General features: G+C 34.0%; 1 protein-coding gene across 1 annotated transcript in view; it reads left to right on the plus strand.

Moving 5' to 3' along the window:
- Positions 1 to 2,500, plus strand: part of LOC125025292 — a 36,752-nt gene that overhangs the window by 10,536 nt on the left and 23,716 nt on the right. Inside the window, exon 2 of the mRNA XM_047613266.1 lies at positions 555 to 722. Within this exon, the coding sequence (XP_047469222.1) occupies positions 555 to 722 (168 nt within the window). The remainder of the gene's footprint in view (positions 1 to 554; positions 723 to 2,500) is intronic.

Here is a 2,500-nt window from a genome sequence, read left to right on the forward strand (position 1 = left end):
TTTACCAATGCTGTGGATATTGAGGGTGTTTTTTTTTTTTTATTATATACAAAATTACTACAATGTTACTGGCTTTAGTAACAGCAATAAACGATAATGTAAAATATTTTCAAAAATCAGGGAAAAGGGTAAAAGGTGAGACAGGCAGTACTCATTTTTGGCTCATTGGTGACTTAGTACATGTATAAAATCTATCTAAGTGTAAAAAAATTATTAAAGTAAAATTAATAAAAGCATGGCTTGTATGTACACACCATGCCTATTGGCTTTGGGTTAAAAGAAGTGTGATTGTAAGACATGTTTGTATCTGAAGAGGAGAAATTGAAATAGCCGGTGGAGGTTATGTAATATGAAGGAAGTTTCACATAAAAGAAATTTACTTTTACAAGTACAAGTGGGTGCATTTTATGCCCTCCTTAGTTATGAAAATAGTTGATCCTATTTTGAAGAAACAAGAAAAAAATATTTTAGAAAGAGGTTTATATATCTGCCTATATAATAATTGCTTGATAGTAATAAAAAGTATGATAATAACAGTATATGATATTTTACAGGTGTGAGCTGTGACGCATGTTTGGATGCGAATTTTCGTGGGCGGCGCTACAAATGTTTGATATGCTACGACTATGACCTTTGCTCCACTTGTTATGAAGGTGGAGCCACAACGACCCGGCACACTACAGATCATCCCATGCAGTGTATTCTCACTCGCCATGATTTTGGTAAGTCCTTTTGCATGAGCCAAGCATAAGAATTGTTTAATCAGGTTTTTACACACACACACACACACACACACACACACACACACACACACACACACACACACACACACACACACACACACACACACACACACACATACACACACATACAGACATGTGTAAATGTATATATATATATATATATATATATATATATATATATATATATATGTATGTATGTATGTATAACAATCCTCCCTGACCTGGCCTCGAACCTAGGTCACTCCGGGTATGAGACCGGAGGGCCAGTACTAAACCAACCATGCCACACAACCCACTAAAAGGAGTGTGCAACTAGGATCTAACTAGCTTCCATAGACATTACCTATCTACTCATATATGAGTAATGATAGCGAGGTTTTACACACACTCCCCGTGGGCACTCGGTGGAAATTGATTTAGAAATTCGAAACCGAAGTCAGATACTGAGGTATATATATGAAAGATGGAATAATGCAATACCGCATTGATATAGGTGTATAACAATCCTCCCTGACCTGGATTGTTATACACCTATATCAATGCGGTATTGCATTATTCCATCTTTGATATATATATATATATATATGTATATGTATATGTATATGTATATGTATATGTATATGTATATGTATATGTATATGTATATGTATATCTTTGTTGCACCTGTTTCACCGAGACGATAATCTAATAGTTCATTTGTTTTTGTCTTCATGTCTGGCTTTTCAGTTTTATTTTTATCAAGCAAACTTTTTCAGATGAAATTTATATGTATATTTTATTCAGACTTCTATTTCAGTTTAATCCTGTAATTGTTTATTTATAATGTCAACTCTGATAGCTTTATGGTTCAAAATTTGTAGAGAGAGAAACCTATTTTTATTTAAGCAGTTACAATTTCCTCTGCAAAAAGTCATGAAACAGTAGGCCTCAGTAGGCCTCAATGTCTTATTTGTTTTGCTTTAGAAAAAAAACAATTTGGCTTTATAGGAGTAAATCAGTTTGCCTCTCTCTTTAGTTTTGCTTCATGGATTTTATCTCTTTAAAGGTATTACAGTTTGTTTTTGAAGAAAAAGTAATTATGGTAATAATTTTATAAATTCTAAGAGCTTGTTGCAGGTCCTTTAGTAAATCTATGTATGGTACTTTTTCTTTTTCTTTTCTTTTATGTTGTAGAAACTTGAAACTTAAATTTTAAAGTATTTTTCTTAGTCATGTTGAATTTATTATTTAGAAAACACTTTACATAAAGTACATGAAAAGGTGTTATGGAGAAAGTTTTCTACTATCCAGATTTAGAATTATAGATAAAAGGACAGATAGTTTACGAATGATCAACAAGAGTTACTAATAACTATTTACCTGAATATTCTCTTATATTTTGTACTGTCTAGACTTTACATAGAAAGTTAGGTTAACTTAACCCCTACCAATCCAGATAACATGACCATCACATCATGGAAAAATTGCTTGAGGAGGCATATGACTTGAACATGCTGTCTTTGGTATATTTGGCTGTGGGCACGGGGTGACGTGAACTCGCCATTGTTAGCGTTTCGGCTGAAGGCTGGGCTGATGGAAATGACTCACCACAAGTGCACAGAGTTTTTGGGGTGGTTAGACTCATTTGGTGTTTAGGAAGAGGCTTTTGCATGATCATTGATAAATGAATGTGAAATGCACAAACTGTGAGCAATGACTGGAAGAGCACCATCTCCCGGGAGGATGCCATTTCTATGTTCAGGATCCTATTCCTGCCT

The sequence above is a fragment of the Penaeus chinensis genome, chromosome 4 (genome assembly GCF_019202785.1).
Source record: "Penaeus chinensis breed Huanghai No. 1 chromosome 4, ASM1920278v2, whole genome shotgun sequence".
NCBI lineage: Eukaryota > Metazoa > Arthropoda > Malacostraca > Decapoda > Penaeidae > Penaeus > Penaeus chinensis.